Below are 22,972 nucleotides of genomic sequence, written 5' to 3'. Positions count from 1 at the left end.
CGAAAATACGAAAAGAAAAAAGAAGACGATATAGGGTATCAAAAGTACCCTTAAGTACCGATAAGAAATTTTGCCATTTTTACAATAGTATCATAATAATTTATGGCATCCCATTGAGTGTTATAAAAGCTTCAATATTTTGTAGTTTATGACTTGCGCCAGTTGGGCATGGGCGTAATTACACACAAACACTCCAAGAGAAACTGTGAGAGAAAGGGAGAGCGAAAGACAGACAGAGAAAGAAAGAGAGAGAGAGAGAGTGAGTAAGAGAGAGATTCATATATATATGTACATATATACAAACTGTACGTCATTATTTTCAATGTGTTCAGTTGGGGCCATTGTACAATAGTTTGGTGCGATGAGTTATGGACGTTCAACTCTTGCCTCAGTTTCGCAGTTTCTCCTCAGCACCACCAGCACAACCACCACCACCACACTATGGTGCCATAATTTATGGCATGCGGCGAAATGGATTTTATTGCAAAAAAAACCATGTTTCGAGTTTATGGCTCAGTTGAATTGTAAGAGTGGGTAATATTCATTTCATTTATTTACACACTTATGAATATGACTGCATTTTTTCCACTTAACCTTTTTGTTTTTGTCGGCATTAGCCTTTTGTTGTATAGTGTACTTCAATCGGGTAATTTTCAATCTTCAGTGTTTTTATTTTTTCCTTTTTTTTTTTTGGGGGTAACAAAAAATAAACTGTGTGCAAGTGCCCTCGATTGATTAGCATTCAATTGGAGCCTATAAACTAATCAAACTACATACATATATACAATATATGTATATATATTAACTTTGTCATTGTTTATTGGGCCAATTTTATGATCAATAATTTCTATTAACTCAATTACCACTAATTTAGAAATGGCCATAAACTTTAATGCTGTCAAATTGTTGATACGTTTTATATTACGTAGTTAATAAATGATATAAAGCATATATATTCTTCAGACTCAACAGGTAGAAAGACTAACTTCCTAATTTATATGACCAGTAGCTATATTTTTAAACAATTTCATTAAAATTGGACGACAATTAGACAAGAATTTAATAAAGATGAAGAAATTAGACATATCTTGATTTTTTAGATTTTAACCACAACAAAGTTGAGCCCATACAGAATGATAAGCAGCAACATCCAAACTGGCTAGCAACATGTCTAGCTGGCAACATGACTGGCTAGAAATATGGCTTACTATCTTCATGGCTTTCTTACACATAAACAGGCGATTATAAAAACACACAGACAATATAAAATAAATGATATATGCCCAGACATATTTTCCTAATCCAAAAAAAACCCGGCCTATTAACTTATTGCCTATAAACCAAGCTATATAGATGACTGGCAACATTTAGGTGGCAATTTCTTTTTAATATATTTCCAACAAATTTAAAAAACTTGAGAGTTTATTCGGCCTAACTTCAAAGACTTTTGGCAAAGCCCATCAATTATCAAGCTTTCAATTGATCTTGGCTTGTTTGCGGTGTGTCTCTCTAACTGTCTGTTCCCCAACCCCTTTGCAGCCCACCTTCCCCCTTGCCCTTTTCACTCTGTTGCTGAACTCATCTTTAAGCCACTGCTTTTAATTGTTTTTGAACAACATTTCAACATTTTGTTTGTCATATTAACATAAAGTATGATTTTTCAAGTGGCCTTCAAGTGCGTTTGGTGTGATCAAAAGACACTAAATTATTATTTATATATACACATATATATATTCACGATTCATGCTGTCAATGCGTACGCTTCGCGTGCCTCCATTTGGTTTTCGTTTAATAAATTTTTATGTATGCAAGTAATGTCTATCTAAATGTTAATAAATTGAGGGTGAACAGCGAGTGAGAAGAGTGAAAAGAAACGACTTCAATATTGTTTCAAGTGTGTATACATATGTATGTATATATATTTATTTGTTGTTTATCATACTTTGGCCCAATGTGTGTCGATGACTCTGGAGACGTGTTGATGTGTCAATGTTGAGTGGGGGCCCTATCAAAATTAAAGACAGGCAACGGCAACGGCAACTACTTGGGCCATTATTATTACCATATAAACGAAAGAAAACTAAAAGGAAAGCCGCTACATTCAATATGACACATTTGGCCCTCCATAAAATTGTTTAAGCCATTTGCGTTTTTTTTTTTTGTTGTGTTTTTGACACCTGGACAATAAATAGAGACAAAGTGTTGTGCAAATAAAACTCAAGTTGATGGTGATAAATGCTTACTCAGGATTTCAAAGAAGAAAAAAACCAACTTTTCATTTGCATATTTGAAAAAAAGTTATCTGCACTTGGTAAAGGGAAATTAGCACATTTTGCTTTCAGTTGAGTCATCTGAGTCATCATAGTTCAATTTAATTTGTTTTTATACTAATATTTCAAACAAGTTACAAAAACTATTCAAAGGAAATTTGTCCACGTGTTTCCTTTGATGACTTTATAAGAACCATTTAAGCCTTTTGAAGATTGCATAAGCCAACACCACACAATGTTGAATAGAAAAACCAGCAAATTGATGACTTTCTTCAATCCAAACACATTTAATAATTCAATTACCAATTATTGGTTACAACTTTTCTTGGAAATGATTTATTTACCCATTTAAAATGTTTTGCCAACCAAGCAATTGGTCGATACTATAAAGGCGGATGAATGATATATAGAGATAATAGGGTCACAGAAATTACCTCTTTTTTTTTTTAAACCAAGTCACGTCAACGATGAGTTAGAAGAATTACCCATGCAAAGGTAATTGCTAGGACTATGTCGGCTTGCAATTCCATGTTCTCAAATACCCTTTCTCCAGTCAATAAAAGTAAGTGAAACCAAGGTTAAAATGCATATAATATACACTTATGTGTATGTATTAACCAAATGATTTATGTAGCAATAAAATTTATCTATAATGAAATTCAGCTTCCCATACATATATGTATGTATGTGGAATGCAATTTTCAAAACATTTTCCTTAGCCGCCCAGGAAGCTTTCCCTGCTCCCAAAGCATTACGATACAAAAATAGCTGCTATAAATATGAATTACAGGATAAGCATAAAAAGCGGAAATTGTGTGCCGCCGTTCACCGCCATTCATATCGTTGTCGTCGACGTCGTCGTAGTCGTTGGTTGGTGTAGTTGTCGCTTTGCATAAGCCAACCAGACCTACTTCCTTTTAACCATAACCAAGCAGCCAACCAAAAAAAAAAAAAAATAAGTAAGAAGAAACCTTAAGGCGCTTTTCCAGTTTTTGCCGCAGGGGAATTATAAAATAAGCGATAAAAATTGTATAAAACTTTATGCAGACTTGGCAAAATATTCCGTTTTGTCTTTTACTTTGATACCCTAGAATCAATTTACTTGAATATGACTAAGAAAATTTTAAATTTAATATAGATTGTGTTCAGAAAGGTTCTCAAAAAGAAGTACTAAAATATTTTAAAGTCTAGTTTCATTTTTAGAAAACTTATTTCAATAACAACATTTAAAAAGAGAAACTCATCAGATGATCTCGTCTTGGAATAATGTCTATTTTCTCATACATTTTCAAATACATATGTCTTCTTGTTGCCAAACCAAACTGTTCAGATATATTAATCTTAATTCTCAATTGAAAATTACTTTTAAAAACAAATTGAAAACTGAAGAAAATCTTTGATTACCATTAATTTAATGGAACCTCTTTCTAACCTCATACCTACTGATACCGTAGGGTATTTAAAAGCCGACAGTTCCTCTTTGCTTTTCACACTGTTGTTATGGTATATGTATTTATTATGTATATGATCTTTTTCTTAGCTGTTAACACCTTTTTTTTTTTTTGCCTTCTTTGAGGTTTTAATAAATTTGCTTAGTTTGCATGAAAACGTTTTATTACTAACGAGGCTAAATTCTTTTTTTTTTGTCTTTTCTAGGGTTTGATTCATTGGCAAATTTGAGTTTCGATTTCGCTTTTTGTTTTCATTTCTTTTTCACACAAAAGAAGTGGGAAAATTGTTTTCATGTCACAAATAAATAAATGCGAAAAAAAAACAACTTATATGTATATAATTTTTTTTTTTGTTGACTCGTCGACAAGTTGTTAGTTATTTTTTTTTTTTTTTTTTCTCGTTTAGGGGCAAACAATATTTGTTCGTCTATGTTTTCTCTTTGTGTGATTGTTTTTTGTTTTATTTGACACATTTTTCTATACCTTTGGCAAAAAACATGACAGCAATAAAATAAAAAGAAATATGATATCGAAATGGAAAACCTAAATTGATAATATTTCGAAATCCACTAATGGGGGGTCTTTTTTCTTTGCAATTTTTTCCTGTTTTTAAATTAATATGAGATTCATTCAAGATTAGAGATAATTAAATGGTTTTGGTGACCTCGTTAACTAATTAGACTATTTAGATTAAACTTTTAGAGAAAAAAAATTGTTTTTAAAAACACAGAATATTTAAGAAATTGTTCTTAGAATAACAATGAAGATATATAAGTTCTTTCACTTAATAGAATTTGGCATAAAAAAGTTCCATTTCTTTCCCTAACTTTTGTTTAAATAAATGAATCGAAAATTCGTATATATTTTGACTTAATGGAACTTAAAAATTTAGTCTTCCAAACGTCATCTGATATTATTGGACTAGACAGTGGACCCTGCCCGAGTTTTGCAAGTGTTTTAGTAGGTTTCAAATTGTAGAAACTTTCATTGAATACTTTGCCCTCTTTTGATCAAATGCACATGTCAAACAAAAACAAAAAAAATGGGGGAAAAAACACCAAAAACCACAAATTGCAATCCAATATGCCTGTTAGTTTATTTTCAAGCCGGCGCACACAAAACACAAAACGCTGTCACATTAACTGTCAACTGCTGCAAAACTGACACTTGTCATATTGACAAGTGACAGCGTCATTTGACTGTCAAACTCAGACCAAAAGTAAATATCATACAACTTGTGTGTGTGTGTGTGTGGAGGACGAGTGTGCTGTGGCGGGGGTTCATGAGGGAAGAGGGCTAAAGCGAATGAATGGTAGAAAAAATAACAAAAACCGAGGCCATCTCTAGCTTGGCATAGAGTTGCCACTTAATTTGACACAACCAAACACACACACACACACACACACACACACACAAACATAGAGACATAGCCAAATAAACACGAGGCAAAAGCTGAAGTGCACTTGGCGTTAGACAATGTTGCAATTGCAAACGTTGCATGAGGCTCTGAATACAATAACAAGAATAACAACAACAACAACAACAACAACTGCAATAACAACAGCGACAACTAAAAACTGTCAGCCATATCATTGCAATTGTCACAGTTGCATTTTGTTGTCACTGTTGCATGTTGTTGTTGTTGTTGTTGCTGTAAATGTTGCTCGAGTGTGTGCTTTTGAGTGACACATTAATGCCATTTTCATGTGTCACTCTTTCTTTCATTTGAAGTCTCTAGACTGAGTCAGTAGAGACAAAACGCAGACGAGGTGGATCAAAGCATGGATGTAGTCCTTTATTTTTATCCAGAATGGGCGGCGTTATGGTAAAAGGTTTTTTTTTTGTGATTTCTTGGACTTTGTCATTGCCGTAATATAATATTCAGTATATTCAGAAGGTTTATTTACTTTTTGCTGTAGTTAAGTCTTTATTCTATGCTGTCTTTGAGTTAATAATTAACTTTAAAGAAGCAGTTGACCCATCTAAGAACTCGGTAGTTCTTCCCTTACAGTAATAGCTTGCATTTTAGTTGATCAATAAATTCAGATCCATAACTTTATTTTTAGTAAAATTAAATCTGTAAAACCAGTAAAATCGATATTATCGGCAATCCACTATCAGTTCTCATTATCATAAGTTTTTATAAACTTATATTTTCGATGAAAAATTCGATTATTTTCGATGATTTCAACCAATCACCCGCAAAATTGATAAATAAAGACGACCAGGTGAATTTGCCCACAGCTTCCTTTTTGCAACAAACTAAGGGTTAATAACTCAAACTTAGCCTCTACAATAGCCCCGATTGTATGTTATAAGCTTATTGATGAATTATCACTGAGATTAAAGGTAATTTAGTATAACCTAAACAGACAACAAAAAGCATACGTGTGATTAAGAAGATGTGTATTTGATATCAAAGAATAAGTAAATACCTAATCTAAAAATAATCAAGCTATTCTCTGACTAAAACACGTCTTCTAAAACACTCACCACAAACAAGTACGAACCATTAGTCAAGCCCCTTCCGTGGAACGCCCATGATTAGATATAGATACACGCTGAGTAGGCTGAGTGAATGCGCTTTGGTGACTTTGCCTGGAAAACTTGGCTGGGGTCTCTATTTTGGTTTAGTTTGGCTCAGTTGTTGGTTCGTGTCTTATTTCTCTGTTAGATTTCATGTCAGACTTTTGTCAACATTACGTGTCTATTTAGTTGTCAGTTGGCAGTTGTTATTGCCATTGTTGTTATTTGGCCTTTTTTTTTTGGTACTTTGGTTGTTATTCATGTACATGTTGGTTGTTGTTGCCGTTGTATGCAAACATTTGTTGTTTTTGGCCGCTGCATTCCGCACTTTCGTGCAAATTACTTTGATATGTACTATTTCTTTATTTGCATGGCAAATTTTTCTGTTTTTGTGTGTGTTTTTACTGTGGCATGAAGTGTGTCAAATTAGTAAATATGAAATGGCCATAAAAACGAGTGGTAGTTGGGTTTTTCCCACCGATTCCACAAACGGATATGGCAATTTGCTTTATTTTAATAACCTCAAGAACTAGTAAGTTGAGGTGAATAATTAGTCAGTGTAGTTTAAAGTTTAAAATTATTACTTTACTTTTATTGTCTTCCTTAAAGATGTCTAAAATATTATCTCGACATCTCAAGATATAATAAGACTACATAAAATTGCAATAAACTTTTTGGTTTTTTGTTTTTAACCGATGCTAATGGCACTCCTTCCATCAACATACAGTGCGTATACGCAACATTTAAGTAATTAACCTCATTAACCTTGAGTAAATTAATTGCCAATGCCTTCTTTAACACATCCCTCACTTATTTCAATTTCCCGTTTTCATTTATAACTACAGATAATTTATTTTTTGTTATTTTTTCATCTCGTCTTTTGTGTGTGTGCCTGTGTGTGTGTGTTTGTGTGTTTGTCAACGCCAATTGGCATATTCCATTATGCGGCTCATCACTCAAAGCTACAAGAACAACACACAAACAATAATAAAAGGAAAAGAGACAGAGAGAGAGAAAAAAATTAAATAAAATAAATGCGATATTTGCTTTTACTTGAAAGACATAGCATCTCAAGGTTGGGCACTCAGTTTAGCAGCTGCTGCTGCTGTTTTCTGTTTTCTGTATGTGCGTTTTGTTGTTTTCCTCTGTGTAACGTGTTTATCAATCATACGCAATGTTAGCCTGTCACCTGCCATCTCTGCCATCATCAAGACTGAATGGGTATGCGTCAATTGTGGGCACTACACTTCCTCCTCCCTCGCATATTATGGCACACGAAACAAAAACAAAAACGAGGCAAAGTCTTTATAAGGCCAACACATAAAGAGAATACTTATATAGCCATGTACAAACAAATTATTTAAATAAGCAGCTGTGGAGTTATTTAATGTATTAATAAGTAGCTCATTGTTTGGGCCTTTTATTATTATTATAATTTTTTTTTTTCATTTACTTAAGCATTTTTGTGTATATGAGTTGGCAAACAATTTTAACGCTTACTTAAGACAGGTATCTTAGCACATGAAGTAAGCAAACAAATAAACATAAAAATGAATATAGTATTGTTCTCATTTGTCGATTCGTAATATCTTTGTCAAGAGAACAAAGAGACAAATAAGGACACGCTAAAAGCATAAAATATAGACTACTTAATAAGGAACGCCCAAGAGAGTCTGAGATTTTGGGGAACTTTGTCCTCTTTGGTATGCAATAAGCAGTTTTTGAAGTTACTTTTTGTAAATGAAGAAGATATTGCCCAATGTCCTGTAGTTAAAAATTCCTCGGTGCAAGCCTTCTTTATAAACTGTTTTGTACTCGAATACAGAGCCAAAGAAAAGTAAAAATATTTATTGTCAACAATCTAGCCTATAGGTTGCCTTAACCTTATAAGTTTTTCCAATTTTACAACCCTTAATGTCCATATTGAGACCTTTTTGGTCTTTATAGGCAAAGTTTTTACTTTTAAGTCTATCCAATATATTTTAATCATCTTTTGGAGATTGTCTTCAGTTCGAAAGTTTCAAAAGTAAACGATATTAATGTCATCTTCTATATGTTGACGTTAACCCTTAGGGAGGAGATGAACTTATGACCCAATCATTAAAAGAGAATACCAAGTAGAAAATATTCGTAAGTGTTTTTTTGTTCGGTATATAGTTGTTGTTGGCTCCTCTTATCTACAAAAAAAGAATTTTTATAACTTGATATGATTCTTCGTATATTCAACTTACAGAGATAAGATCAAGTTTAGCTCTGATTCATATACATAAAATCATTATAATTCAAAAGAAGCTAAAACTGAGTAATACTTTTTCAACTAGTTTCGCTTTATTACTTCTCACAAAAAGTAAAATTATGATAAAGTTATCGATCTTTAGCTTCAACAAACTTTACGAAAATACATTTATCATTTTCTATCTTTTTTTTCCCGGCTACAAAATGGCTCACAATATTAATATTCTCGCTTTCAACGCCACATTAATTTCGCCACAAATCTTATTCACATATTAGAAGAAATATTTTATACACTTTATTATGACCCGTCATTTGCGTTTATGCGGCTACTCGATTGCCTTGCCTTGCATAATTTGAACAAGAAATATATTAAGAAGAGAAAAAAAATAAAAAAAAGAAGGTGTCTGTCAGTCTGTCAACTGATTGGATGCCTTGTGCCCACTCGTCGTATGTGTATGTATGTATACATGGCATTCATTAATTCTTACTTTATATTATTTTGCATTTAATTTTATTCTTTTTTTTTTTCGTTTTGGTATTTGGTGTTTGCATTTTGATTTTCGAGCAGCAAAATCTTTAAGCTGACAGCTGACTAAATTAATTTGACAATAATTAGCATTTCAAGTTGTCAACGTTAATGAAATTCTGCGGTGAGTGCTAGAAGAAGATTTCTGTCGCTGCGTGTGTACATAAGATAAATCCCATGACACTTTTATAATTTCAGCATTGCAACAACGACAAAAATGCTGCAGCAGAATCCATTGGCCGGCTAACCGGCATCCTCATCCCAATGCCTGTCAAAATGCCAGCCCAGAAACAGAACAGAGCAGACATGGAAATGAAGACGGAAACGAGAGTGCGGTGCGGAGGGCGTGGGGGAGAGAAAAGCGAGAAAGAAATCAGTTCGAAGGTGTCATTTGCATTTGCTGCGCGTTAATTATGTGTTATTTATAATTATGCGCCCCTTGGTCTACACATGCGTTGACATCGGTTGTCAGCATTGGCAACAGACTGCCGGACTTGGCCTGGCCCACTGTCGAGGTAAACTGATTTATTTTTTATACTCTTGCCGCAAAGGTTTATTCATTTTTCAACATAATTTGAGGAGGTCAATAAATTTCAATTATTCATCATGTTTTTAATAAGTTGAGTAATAAATTAGATTTTATAACTTTCTGTAGTCACTGAAAAGATATTTATCAAAATACTAGTCGACTGAACTCCGTTTAACTTATTTAGGGCAAGAAGTTCTAATAGCTAATTTTTGATTACTTGTTGCCTTGATTTAAACTTATGCATTGCTTTTCATTAAATAATTCAATTCTATCAAAAGCATTTATATAAGCTTTCTCTCATATTCATGCCTCGAAAATAATGTCATCTACATATATGAATCCTGTAATTTTTGGGATGTAGGTCATGAAAAGGATATGGATGGATCTAGAATATATTTTCAAATGCGTTCAATTAATAAATTAAGATTTTCGTTCGTTTTCGTAAAAAATGATTCGAACTATCGAATTTTAGAGGAATATCCTGGATCAGAACTCACACTTTACAGTTTCGTGGTTCAATAAGTTTCAAGCTTTCAACTGATTTTGATGACTTTGTGCCAATTTTTTCAAGAGGGTATAATATATATACCTTTTAGACTTCAACAAACGGTCATAAATGAAGAAATATGATGATTCTTAAGCTTATACTTAATATTTGTCTAAAAATGTTAATATTTTCTCTTTGCATATGTAGGATAAGGCTATAAACTAGTTCATGGTTAATACAATCAATATGATTATAGACCTTGACATAAGTCAAATGATTCTCACTAAAAATAGATAGCTCTGACATAACAAAGATAATTCATAAAATATGAACTTTCAAGGGTATTGCCCTTTTTATTTTTCCTTGTTTTTTTTCCTTCTTTCAAAAGAAAATGGGCATGACTTTTAAGTCATTTTGTAGGCTTTGCGTGTTGATTTGCAAGACTTGAAGTTATCTCAATAAAAGTTTTGTTTAAATGAGTTCATTTAGTTGCTAAACATTTGTTTTTAATTTCCGCTTATAATTTACAGTCTGTATTGCCTATACAAATGAAAAACTTATACAAATTCGAAGCACTTTATAGGAAAAGGTACTAAGGACTTACTAGTAAAAACTTAAAAGAAGAGTGTTTTAATTAGCTTATTTAGTTCTTTGACTAAAATTGATTTCAAGCTCGCATTTGACTTTAAGGTGATATTTTATAAAGAAAAAGAAATTTGTGTGTTAAAAGCAGACTTAAAAAGTTGAACTGATCTTTCTACTATCTTTTTAGTTAATATAAAAAAAGACAAAATTGGCGAATGAGTAAAAGATCTAGGAACTGGCTTCTATAACAATTTCAAACATCAAATGGCTTTACTTCATAATCGTTTTGGAATTATACAATGAATCGGAAATATTTATTAGTTGATATTTTAGAGCCAAGCTGAATGATCTATTTGGAAACGACTTCATATTTGTTTAAAATTGAAAACGATTACAAATTCATAATTTTTAGTGGTTTAAGGAATTATAAAATTAAAAACTATTCATTCCTAATCCGATTAATGTTGATATATGTACTTGTAAATGTGAAATATCACAAATTGGCTACTAAATACTTCATATTCCCAGAATTTTATTAATAGAAAATGAATTTGTGTATTGGTCATCTATTTGATTTGATCTCAACTTGAGCTCTTTCACTTGTAGCCATCACTCACTGTACGATCAAAGAGATAGCACAAGTCTTAGCTTTGGCATATATACAAATTGTTGTTGCACTTCCGTTTTGTTCCACTTTTTTGTTGTCTTTCTTTCTACTTATTATTTCTTTTGCATTTGTTGTGTGTTATAGTCTCTGTGTTGTTGTTGTGGTTGTTGTTGTTGTAGCGTTCATTTTAAGTCAACTCTGACATACAGAGAGACAGCTACCACTATTTTAGCACTCCTCGGCTTGGCAAAACTGACAGTTTTGTGTTGCACAGCTGTTTTTTTTTTCTCTGTTTTGTTCATTCGTATCTTACAGATACATTTTTTCCTCAATGTGTGTGTGTGTGTGTGAGTTCAGTTGGCCTGTCTATCCCAAAAAAAAGAAATGCAAAAACAGTAAGTGAGTGACGTGCTGACGCCTCTCCTGCTCTCGCTCTTCGAACTCACTCTCTCTCTACTAGGGAAGTGTCTATCTGCATAATAAAATGCGAAAATATGCAAATAGAGGCAAATATCGCGAGCAGAATGCAACGTAAACCCAACCTGAGGGGCAACACTGAGAGATTCTCTCCACAAGTTTTTTATGTGTGTGCACCGCGAACGCCCTTTTTGGGTTGATTTTTATATTTCGCTGTTTCCCATTTTTTTTCCTTCTGCTTTTCGGGGTGCGCGATAAGCAAATTTCGCAAAAGTACGCCAAAATGACAGGGCGACAAGCCGAATAGACAGACAGCTGAATAAATGAATTGCAGAAGGTAAATTTTACTTGCAACACTCCGCGTTCAGCTAATTTGAATAGGCAAGCAAACTGGAGGTGAGCGATGGGATGAGTGGGGTGTGAGGGGAGAAGGTATTACTCCCTTCGATTCTTTGCCCTCTGTTGATGATGATGCCACTACCCACACAAAAAGTGTGGAAAGCTTTTGTTCGCTTGATATTTAACACGTGATAACGTGAGCTTGGGAAAATGGCAAAGGCGTGAGATGTGCACCACAACTTGCATTGTGTGTGTGTGTGTGTGAAAAATGCATTTTCACTTTTACAGTGTGAGAGCAAATCAAAAAACGAAAAAAAAAACCGGAAGAAGAAAATCTTGAAAGAGATTTATTGTTCTTTGGATATACATTTCCATCTAAATACCTTATTTTTGAAACATTTCTTTCAGTTTCAAAATTATACTTTCCATTTTCATTATTGTGCAGGAAATTGTTTATAATTCAAAAACCTTTAGTAAACCTTTTGTTCAACATTTATTTCGTAACCGAAATCCAACTGTCACTTGACACAAAATTGTTTCGCTTCTTCAATTTCTCTGGGCCAAACGAAAAAAAACCAAAGACAAAATGATGAAAAATTTAGAAATCTATTACAAAGAAAATGGGGGAAACAATTTTTTGACAGTAAAAGTTCATTTAAATACAAAATGACATATGTCAAAGTGACACCATTTTGATTGCTTGTTGGTTACAAATTTCCCTCTCTCGCTCTCCCTATCACCCTATCTCTCTCTATCTTTAGCTCTTGCTGTTGTCGTTGACACTTTTTGAACTCAACTGACACTACGTTGTGTGACACTTCAAGGAAAAAACAAAAAAAAAAAAAAAAGGAAAAAATAAAAGAGAAAAAGTCGGTACATACATATGTATACATACGAAAAAAAATTCGCAAGGTTAACGCAAATAAAAATAAAACAAATTAAAGACTATGTCAGAGTTGTTGTTTTACGAAAATGACATGAATGTCATGTCACATGCCAAACAAGAAAAACATTTGGCATGAAGGCAGACTAAAGCAGGGACATGCTGCTGACAGGCTCAAATCAAATGTAAATGTTGAAAATTAATAACTAAAGATGGCAAACAATTTTGATTGTTTTCAAAGACTTTAAGCATATATTAAAGTTAAACTGAATGTTGTTTCAAGAACTTTGTTTACGAATCAATAGGCTAAACTACTTTTGACTTCAAAATTTCCATAGCCAATTTCTAAATAATGACAAAATTTGGCTATAGTTTGTTTTATCTTTCCTTCTTCAAGAAGTCATATGACATAGACCCATCTTTAGAGAGAAAACTAACTAAAAATATTTCAAGTGATTATTTCAATAGGCTTCTAGGAACTAGAAAAGAGTTAGATACTAGAACTAGTCTTACTGCGTTTCCTTTTATAAAAAAAAAAAATCTATTCTAAAAACTAACTAATTTTAATCTAACTTTAAGATACTTATTAAAATATGATTGATGCACATAGACGGCCAAATTTACCAAGATTTTGATGCCACTTAAAAAACTTTTAGATTTTAGTCACAATCCGCTGATTTGTCTCAATCAATGGAAATTATCTTGAAATTTAGGAATTATTAGGATATATTCGAGAGCCCATACAATCTTGAAACAATATTATGACAAAAGAATCCTTTGAAAGTTGAAAATACCAACTAAATACTGAATTTGTGTGTGGAATCAGGATGAACAGACGAAAATCCTCCCTATAAATTTAAATAAAAACAAAATCCCTGATTATTTGCCTCACCCTTTGAATCTAAATAGTTGAAATTAAATACAGTTTAGTAACTTTCAATACTGAAATGATTTAAAAATATTAATATATAAACAACATTTTGTGTATCTTATAAAAATCGGTTGCATTGTATGGCGATTGCATTAATTTATAGCCCTATTTCGTCTTCAACGTGTTTTTGGAGTACAATTTTCTTATCGTAATCGGTTTTTGAAAGTGGATTGCCGGCTGTCGCCTGACGCCTGCCACTTTGCCCGCATTGCTCACTTTCACTTTTGGCTTTGGTTTTGCTTGCAACCGGGTCCGGGCCCGGGCTGGACTGGGCCAGGCCACGAAGAGTAATTTGAAACGCTTTCCAAATGGAATGTCTCTCGAAAACCAACTAAATGAATGGCCGGCAATCAGACACAAGCTCAAGTGGCGCCAATTAAAATGATTAGCATCGCTGTAGAATATACATATAATAAATATATATTTAAGTTTTTTTTTTTTTGTTTGTATGTGGGAAAACCACATAAAGTGTCGCCTCTAAAAACCAAACTGCGGAACCGAAACCCAAAACAACAACAATAGCCTCAATAATAAATTTGATAAGACCGCTTTTGGACAGCTCAAAAGTTGTTTCAACGCATAATTGATGTGATTGAGATTGATTGTTTATTTGTTTGTCTTTGATTGAAAGGCAGCAGCAACAAAAAACCGAAAACCGAAATAAGAATCAAACAACTAAAAATCAACCATGAAAAGGCCACATGGCGCCAGTTGTTGCCCATTTGACCGCTTTGTAAGCTTATCATTATTACATTTTACTGAAAATGGAGTGGCGACCAGAGGCGAGAAGAATAGTCTCTGGATTGGTTAGAGGGGTGGGAGGAGTGTTGGTGGTGGTGGTGTTGCTGGTGGAGATGGGGCAGACAATGGTCGCCACATAAACACGTAGAGCTTTGCCTTTTTGTGTGTGTGGCTTTGTGGCTTCTTTTGAAATTTGCTGGGGCTTCAAAAGCAATTTGTGTGCATTTAGTGTCAAATGTTGTTGCTTTTCTTTTATTGTGTATATGTATATGTATTTGGGCCCAAATGATACCCTGGAGACATGGCTTAAACAAATAGGTATATAAAGCTCTTTCAAACTGTGAAATTTTGTGTGTTGATTTACCAAAAAAAATATTAAAAATCAGTGTCAAGATGGTTAACTTGTTATTACTATTGAAAGATATCATAACATTATCTATGAGGTTCAGCTTTCTCCTGTTTGGCAAGGTAAAACTATTATATATGGAGAAGGAGGTGAGATACCATTGTCTAGATGGTCCAGATGAATTATAAAGACCTAATGAACTTTTGATATAAAGTTACGAAACATTTCTAAAGCTATAACTCATATTCCCTTATTATTTTGTAGGGTATCACTAAAGTCGTCTGCCAATTATTGATCTGGGGCATTTTTGGTCATGATCTTATTTGTGTGTGTGTGCTTAGTATTTATATAGCATTTCATGGCAATCACTCATATGGTCAACTTAATGATTGATACCATTTGAAAGCCATTTAATTTTTAAGAGATTACCAAAGTATTAGGCAACAGCTCGGAAATGGTCAAGCAAAATGTCTGGGAGGCTTTTTTTTTATAGAATTATGGGTCTCAGGTCTTTTGGTGATAATATTCATATGTGGGCTTTAAAATACATTTGGGGAAAATCGAACCGCATACCTAACCAAATGAAATTTAACTATCACGTGGCTTTAAGCATGGGTTTTACTTCTGGGGACTTTTTGATTCTTTTCGTTCATTAGGCTATTTAATGGCATTAGCTTTAGAAAGCTTTTAATTTGATACATAAATTATTAATAAACTAAATATAAGCTTGTATTAAATATAGTTATTTACTTAGGTTTGCAAGAGAACGACTTTCAAGGAACCGAATTTGTAAATCAAAAAATCCTTGGTCTTAGATATTTGGCTAGCTTTAGAGCTTTCCAAATTTTTAGTATGCAAATTGGTAATACTAAAACTATGAATCACTTCTGAGAATTAATCATCGAAAATTATTTCATATCTCTTTTGTTGCCCTTCCATTTCTATTTGGCTTTTGATCCACCCATCATTTCCATCAATGCCAATTGACATTTATCAGTTTGCACATTAATATGATTACTTCTATATTAATTTATTGGTTAATTTGTTGGGGCTTTTTATGATTATTGGTTTTGCTGTTTTGTTGTGTTAAACCCCCTCCCTCCCTACCGTCCGAGCGAGCGACTCAATTCGCACACAGAGTGCGATTATCGTGGGCCATAATTTGTAATTTTTTTCTCCATTTCTGTCTATACATATACATATATATCTTTTTTCTGTGTTTTTTTTTTCGCCATAATGCCTCTAAAAACTGGTTATTATTTTGCGGTTAAAGCGAGCGAATTGCAATTCATTATCATAGTTAGTGCCTCGCGTGCATTTAAATGAATTCATTGAGTTTCACTCATTCAATTTGTACAGACGTAAGCATTTACTATAGTAGCTGGATCAGGGGGATTTGGAATGGGAATAAGTATTGGAAGTCTCTGTCTAGGCGTCAATGGCGCACAAATTGATGGGGCCAACAATTTAAGTGATAAATGCTGTTTCTGTTTAATTTTACTTTTGTTTTGCCTTTTTTTTTTGAAAGAAACAAAGCAAACTACAAAAAAAAAAAGAGTGGAAAAAAAAACAATGTTCATTGTATTTATAGTTGCTTATTAACAAAATTGGCTCGTTAAATTTATGATGATGCCGTAAAAAGGGCAATAAATTTCTTAATGAATGCCAATTGTTGACATATTTTTGGCTTATATGGTTGGTTGGTTTATTTTTGAGTCTGCACTTAATCGATTTCATATCTTTTGATTAAATGCTAAGATAAGCTAAATCTATGAAACGCACTTTAATGGGCAAATTGATTCAAGATCCATATTCATTCGAGTTATTCGATTATAGATAAGATTAACAACAAAAAATGTCATGTTCCTTGCCAGGAAACAGAGATCATAGAAGTGAATTCTATATTCCGAGAAAGGAGTAACTCTTTTTCAGTGATTCTGTATTCTGATTGTAACCAAAAGTTAAAAATTTAACTTCTTTGTTATTATTAGGCAAAATGAAAGCTTTTTGGTGTGGTTCTGTCTGTTTCTATATAAATTGGTTCTATAGTTTAGGAGCTATAAGTATCAAACTTGGTATTCAAGCTATTCATTGATGCAAGTAGCACATATTCTAAAATCTTTCACATCAAAACACTATAACTTATTGAATTCAGCCAAAACCACAGAGAGGACTTGTCATGTATGAGACCTGGCTTTCCCATTTGGTTTATCTCATTACTTTCTATTGGCAAATTAATAATATTGCCAACAATGAATACAAGTTTAAAATTCTAAGGTTCAAGGGCTTCTTTACATTTGTTGTAAAATATCTTGACCCTCTTAACGCCTTTTTTACACATAACTGTTAGTGTAAAGCTGTAGATCTGTTATTTATTGCATCAGACTTTCAATTAACGTAACGCTCTCTTTTTGCCCCCTTTCATTTTGGGTATTTCCCTTTCAAAACTTTTGTTGCTTAACAAATTGAAAATATTCCAAGAATTAATTAACACTTTTAAGACCAACTAAAAAAAAAAAAAAAAAAAAACAAAAACAAAACCAACAAACAACCAACTATTATTTGTGTGTGCACAAAAAATTAACATGACAGCTCTAGACATGGCAATTTATCACAAACATGCTGAACAACTCTACTCATTGGTGTTGTTGGAGTTACTCTTGGCTGTTGTTGTTGTTGCTGTTGTTGCTGTTGTGGTATTTGTGCTGTTGATGACACTTTAATTAGAGCCACACGCAAACACAAAAGCTGACATATACAGGGAAAGAAGTAGATAGAGTATAGGGCAACAGAGAGATACTGAATGAGAAATACTGCAAAAAGAGCGTGGACCTGGCTTGGCTAGGTAGGCGAGTGAGAAAGAGAGATAGAGAGTGAGAGACACAGAAGGGGGTCAGCCTGAGACAGAGCCGTTATGTCAAGCGCACACTTTAACTGCCAACTGAGTAGTTGAGAGGCTGGAACTGTTCGAATTGCTGGAACTTCAACTGTAGTTGTTGTTGTTGCTGGTGTTGGCCTGAAAGTGATGGCAACGTGTGGTTAACGTGAAATGAATGTCCGACTACATAAATGGCTGCTTGACTGACACATTTAATTATATTAATGATGTTTGCGGTCATCTGACATTTGCACTTTATTCAATCCTTTTTATCATACCCTGTAGATATCATGCTTGTTGGGGTATAATTTTCCCGTTATCTCCGATGATGGTTTTAATAATGTCGTTAAAAAGAAGAAACTCCAAATTCTCGTTAATTTCCTTCTCCTAATTTCTATTTAGAGTAAACCCCTTTGAGTTCTTGTATTTTGCTTTCAATTGCGCTTTTCAACACTGTTCAAGAATCACATTTCAATGTGTGAGTTAAATTTGAATTCAATTATGTTTTTCAACACTTTTCATACTTATTCTGATGTAATAAGTTATATTTGGAGTAGTGTTAGAGTAGGTCTATTTGACCGGAAACTATTTTTGAAATATCTAAGTTTTTTATATAAAACATGTTGGTTGACAATCCTTCTATAAAAGAAAACATTAAATAGTATTTTAATTTCAGATTAGTACATGGTTTCCCATAGATTTATCTGATTTAAACTCTAGGAATGTTAGTTTTCATACATTAAAGAGTATACACTAGTCCGCACACAATAATAGCAAATAACTGTATAAATTTTTTTCTGTCAGTGCTCGTCTGTCATTTTAACTTGACTGGACTGGAGATTTGACTTTCACGTTCAGCGTCGTTGTTGTTGTTTTTTTTTTTTGAGTTATTACCCAACACAGATCTTAGGTCTCAGCTTAGCTCAATTTAGGTGTCAGTTTTGCACACTTTTCAAATAATTTTTCATCCAATGTGACAGTAAATTATCAACAGTAAATTTTTTAGTTTCGTGTTTTGGTTTCACATTTGCGGGCATTTGGCTGTCAGGGCGCCACAAGGAACATGCATAAGTAAAATAAGCAACACAAATGATGACACTGACAGCTGTCAAGCTTAGTTTATTCGATTTTATTATAATTAATTATGAGCAGATGTCATTAATCATTGAATAATTTATAGATATTCAAACCACAAGAGAGGGTTAAATGGAAATGAAATACAAATATAAATATATAAAAAAAAGGTTAGTCACTCATGCGGAGAAGACAAAAGTGTAAACAACAAATATATTAAAGATGACAAGCTTTAGATACAATAACTCTGAACCTGATCCAATCTTAAAAAATCTATAAAATTTATTAGTTCATTCATTTCAGAAACAACTTTTCTTTACTCCTTAGACTCCTTCTATTAGCCATTGTCTAACTAGAGAAACAAACATTTTATTGAGCCATTTCGGTTCATAAACTATAAAGTCTACGTATTAATGGGTTACTAAACTATAGTCATAACTCAAAGTCATTTAACTTTTTTTGGTTTTTTTTTTTGTTTTGTTCATTTAAAATTCTCGAGCGTTAGTCAACAACTTTTAGTCATTCATTAGTCTTATGGCGACACATTCAATTTTGTAAGTAGTAAATCTAACTTGAAAAATCCTTAATGAATGCCCACTCATCATTTGCCATAAAACGTTTCCGTTTCTTAATGCACAACAACACAAAAAAAAGTCTATACTCAACATATTAACAAACAAAATTTATGAGACCCCAAGGCAAAACAGAGAAACAGATCAAAACAGAGACAGAGACACTGCATGAGAGAGATGGTGAGAGATGGAGGCAGACAGCAATAATAACGAGACTTTGACTCTGATTAACTGCCATAGTTTTCTCGCACCATGAAACAAATTTCATGAGTTTTGTGCAAAACTGCATTTGGTTTCTGTCATTATAAATTCAAATTTGGCTCACCATAAATTCTAGTCAACAGTTTCCAGAGGTGCAAGTAGACACATGGCAACGAGTTGGGGTAGCCAGACAAAATGAATTTACATACTTAGTTGATTCAATGTGTACAAACAAAACATACATAAATTAGTTTTATATACAGATATCGGCCAAATTTATAGTTAAGCAATTGTTAATTTGTTATTACGATGTTTTGTCTGGAAATTTTCGCAAGTAAACAGCTGATTCCACAAACACTTACTAGGCCAAAGAGGTAGGCAAATCTAAATGATGTTGATGTCAATTCCAAAATACCATAAATAATATATAGGGTATATATCTGTGTATATAATTAACTCAAAATCTCCCACGTAGCATTGCTTTGTTGTTGTTGTTGCGAAGAATGAGATGTGAAAGAGTTTTATACCCATATAAGCTTATGGCAAATGCCATAATTGCTTTTCTGTCGACATTTTTATTATTTATGATATATGGCATGGCCAACGGGGTGTGTGGAACAACGACTAATAAATAATAATATCAAATCGTTTTTGATTAAATGCGCGCAAAAAAAAAAAAGCATTTGTTGGATTTTTCTATTTAAAAATTAATGGCACATTTCATACAAATGAAATAAAATTAGTATGCATACTTCGAATAGTTTTCCCAACCCATGGCAAATCAATATTTCATGCCTTGATGTTGAAGTTATGGAATAATAGGTTTAAATTAACTCTATTTGTTTATAAAATAATATGTGCAAATAATTCAATTATTACATTTTACAGCATGGTGTAAATTATTTAAATTTTGTAATATTTATTATCATGATGTAATAATCGAAGTTACAGAAGTTACAGAAGTCGGAAAAATCTTTACAAATGAGTCATGCCATAAGAGACTATATCTAAGAGAAGTCTGTTTCGAAAATTTATATTTTTTTTTTTATTAATTTTAGTTAAAGTTAAAAAATAAACTTTCAATTAAACCCTTTTTAATACTGTTTGCGACTATTTTTAGCACACCTTTTGAGTTTTTTCTTAAGATTAATAGATAAAAAATTCCCTTTACAGAACATAAAAATAATAATAATCATTAATAATAAAATATTTATGATAAAAAGAGTTTTAAGACCATTTTGTATATATAAAAGTGACCAGATTTCTATGTTATGTTGATTACGAACTTGTATGTCAATAACCTCCAACTTTAAACTAACTTCTGAACAACATGTCGTATGAGTGATATGTGTACAAACGTTTCCAGTTACTCAAAAGCATTTCAAAATCAATTAATATTTATAAATTAAGTACTTTTTGTTGATTTTCTTATGATTTACTTATAATTAATTATGAGTAGAAGCTATTTAACATTAATTTTTCAATAATTCATTCTAAATTAAGCTTTAAATTGAACTTTTGGCTACTTTTGAATGTTTTTCTACTCAAATTTTTCTCAAACTTTAATAAATACAATAAATAAGGTAATAAAATACCTGTTCCTGTTCACAGCTGGCTAAATCAGATGTTTAATCGAGCCAAAGTTTAAAGCAAACTATTCAAGTTCAAAAACTAACAAACAGAAAATTCTGGACTTGTCATAAACAAGTTGGAAAAGTTTTCCTACTTCAATTTACTCCATGAATTCGATAAATGGGAAAGGAGACTTATTTTTGGCATGAATCAGGATATAATAGATGTATCCATTTACTGGGTCTACAAGGGAGAGGGGCAGGGATAGGGAACTTACCGCTGTTGGTGGCGTTGCAGCTGTCATATAATCCGGCCTTAAATAATGATGATTGCTGGATTGCAGCATTTTATTATAATTTGTTAAATCCACTTTGACGGCTTTTTTTGTATCTTTGGTTGATATGGAGGAGCTGTGTTGTATGTGTAGGTGTTTGAGGCTAACGGCAAATACCAATTTATTTGTGGTAGTATGCGTATGTGTGTGTGTGTGTGTGTGTGTGTGCGCTGCCAACTCGTGTGAAAAGTGGCGCCTGCGCCTTTTCTCTCCTTTACTTTATTATTATTATTATTATTATTTTAATTATATTTTGATTTGTGTTGTTGGTTTCGTTGGTTTTTTTTTTGTTTCTGTATTTTTCAAATTGTAATTCTTAATTAATTAATTGCATTAATAATTCAATTGTGACTTTCACGCCAGTAGCAGCAATTGCAGCAGCATAATAATATATTAATTTGTTGAAAATTCATTAAATATTTTAATTGCCTGACATCTTGAAGCGAAGCACTTTTAATTTATTTATTCTCCACCTTCTTTGTTGTTGTTAAATTATTTTCCTGCTTTGTTGTTGTTGTTTTAATGATGTTTTTCTTTTACTCGATTATATACCTATGTATATTTTCTTTGGCTTGGCCGATTTTTGGTTTCGCCTCGTTTGAGGCGCGTTTTTAATTGAGGCACGTACGTTTTGCTAGACACCAGGGAAGGGGCAGGGCAGGGACTCAATAACTGACTGACTGACAGAATGACTGACTCTCGAAAATTTTTCAAATTTTATTGAGATATTTTTTTGCAAAAAAAAAAATTTACAAATTATTTACTTCAGTCTAGAATTAAAGCACCATTTCTTTTTCTTGTTTTCTTTATTTAAAACATCACTCAATATTATTTAGATTTTTTTTGAAATATTTCAAAATATTTGCATATATATTTTTCAATTGAAATTTTCACGTAAATTTCTTCGTGGGGCACACTTTTTCTGATTGCGGGGCCAGAGAATCCGTTCGCAGCGCGCACGTACGTAGTTTATACGTGAAATACCAAATTTCGACTAAAAATCTATAAACAACATTTCTCATTCTCAATTCTCATTTCTCTCTTTATTTGCTCAATCTTCATCTCTCTCGCGCTCATCGGCTCCATCCAACTATCCGTAGTTCCCTCTCCTTCTTGCTCCTCTCTGTCAGAGTAGTTTTGCACGCTCTCCCGAAGTATTTAACTAAAACCAGTTCAGTTGTTGTATTTATATTTTCTTTTTTTTTTTTGGTATTTTGAGTCCATTGAGACCGTTTTCATTTTCAACAAGTGTGCTTTTGTTGTTGTGGTGGAGACTCCACCGAAGTGCCATGCGCTCCAACTAGCCCAGAGAGCGCCAAGAGAGACAGACAGAGAGTGAGAGAGAGAATGACATAGCAAAGAGAATAAGCGTCAGAGAGGGCTTTGTTTGTTTATCGAGGCCTTCTCTTTGCTGAGCGCGCATGCTTTTTGCTGAGAAATGTAACAAAATGAGAGCATTTTAGTAGTA

The 22,972-nt window shown here is 32.9% G+C and overlaps 1 protein-coding gene across 1 annotated transcript in view; it reads right to left on the bottom strand.

The window, feature by feature from the left end:
* Positions 1-22,569, bottom strand: part of elB (elbow B) — a 30,968-nt gene extending 8,399 nt beyond the window's left edge. The window contains exon 1 of the mRNA XM_068284420.1: positions 21,448-22,569. Coding sequence (XP_068140521.1) covers positions 21,448-21,516 — 69 coding nt within the window. The 5' untranslated portion in view covers positions 21,517-22,569. The remainder of the gene's footprint in view (positions 1-21,447) is intronic.
* Positions 22,570-22,972: the final 403 nt, after the last annotated feature.

The sequence above is a fragment of the Drosophila tropicalis genome, unplaced genomic scaffold (genome assembly GCF_018151085.1).
Source record: "Drosophila tropicalis isolate 14030-0801.00 unplaced genomic scaffold, ASM1815108v1 contig_393, whole genome shotgun sequence".
Lineage (NCBI taxonomy): Eukaryota > Metazoa > Arthropoda > Insecta > Diptera > Drosophilidae > Drosophila > Drosophila tropicalis.
Note: the sequence above shows the minus strand (reverse complement) of the source record. Positions and strands in the feature narration are given on the sequence as shown.